The sequence below is a fragment of the Sinocyclocheilus rhinocerous genome, unplaced genomic scaffold (assembly GCF_001515625.1).
Source record: "Sinocyclocheilus rhinocerous isolate Xijiao unplaced genomic scaffold, SAMN03320098_v1.1 scaffold824, whole genome shotgun sequence".
NCBI lineage: Eukaryota > Metazoa > Chordata > Actinopteri > Cypriniformes > Cyprinidae > Sinocyclocheilus > Sinocyclocheilus rhinocerous.
The window spans coordinates 194,383-195,384 of record NW_015628342.1 but is presented as its reverse complement, the minus strand read 5'-3'; the positions used below and the strand labels follow the sequence as shown (position 1 = coordinate 195,384).

The window sequence follows — 1,002 nt, the reverse complement described above, 5'->3', positions numbered from 1 at the left end:
TGTGTGTGTGAGTGTGTGTGTGTGTGTCAGTGTGTGTGTGTGTGAGAGTGAGTGCGTGCGAGTTTGTGTGAGTGAGTTTGTGTGTGTGTGTGTGTGTCACCTCTCGAGCGATGGTGGTGATGAAGGCGGGAGGTCTGGCAGTGGCGATCAGGGAGAGGGCATGCCGGGCCGATCGGGCTGAATCAGCGCCGGGGCTCAGAGGAAGACCCATTGAGATGCTAAACACACAAATATAGAGTCAAACCATTACACACACATTATAATGTGAGCCCGGGGTCAATGGAGTCACTCACACACATCACAGCACACACACACTGATCTACATCTGTGAGAGGCCCCTTGTTAACAAATCACCCCTTGTGTGTGTGTGTGTGTATGCATCAGGACACACCAAGCGACTCACGCATGACAGCATGTGATCAAAGCGTGAGCCGTGACTTTAATATTCTCTGTGACACGCGTGGCTAAAACACGCTAACACACACACGACAGCTCAAACCCTGCTGACCGACGAGAGAGAGAGAGACAAACAACCGGCCAGAAATACACTGTGAAAAAAAAACAGAATAAAAGTGAAAATAAAGGCTTTTTATTTAGAATAAATTATGACTGCTACTTATTCTCAAGGAAAAAAGTCTTACCATAATATATCAAATATGAAATGTTATTCCTGAAACCACGTTTTACTTTTAATGATTCATTAATTAATTTATTCATTAAAAAATATTATGCAGATGAATCACTATGTTCTATGATATATTATATATTTTATGCATCTGGAGAAAACAACTATCCTAGTTTTTAGAAAAATATTATATTATATTATATTATATAATTGCCTGCATTCAGAGAAAAAAAATATTTTAAAAAATCTGAACTTTATATTAAACGTTATATTTTACGTTTATTAAATAACGTTATATTAAATAATATTATATTAGATACTTTTATGCATGTGGAGAAAAAATAAATTTGGTAAAAAATATATGCTTAAAAATATAA

General features: G+C 37.0%; 1 protein-coding gene across 1 annotated transcript in view; it reads right to left on the bottom strand.

The window, feature by feature from the left end:
* wdr7 (WD repeat domain 7) overlaps nucleotides 1-1,002 on the bottom strand; it is a 126,290-nt gene that overhangs the window by 14,595 nt on the left and 110,693 nt on the right. The window contains exon 15 of the mRNA XM_016548936.1: nucleotides 101-218. Within this exon, the coding sequence (XP_016404422.1) occupies nucleotides 101-218 (118 nt within the window). The remainder of the gene's footprint in view (nucleotides 1-100; nucleotides 219-1,002) is intronic.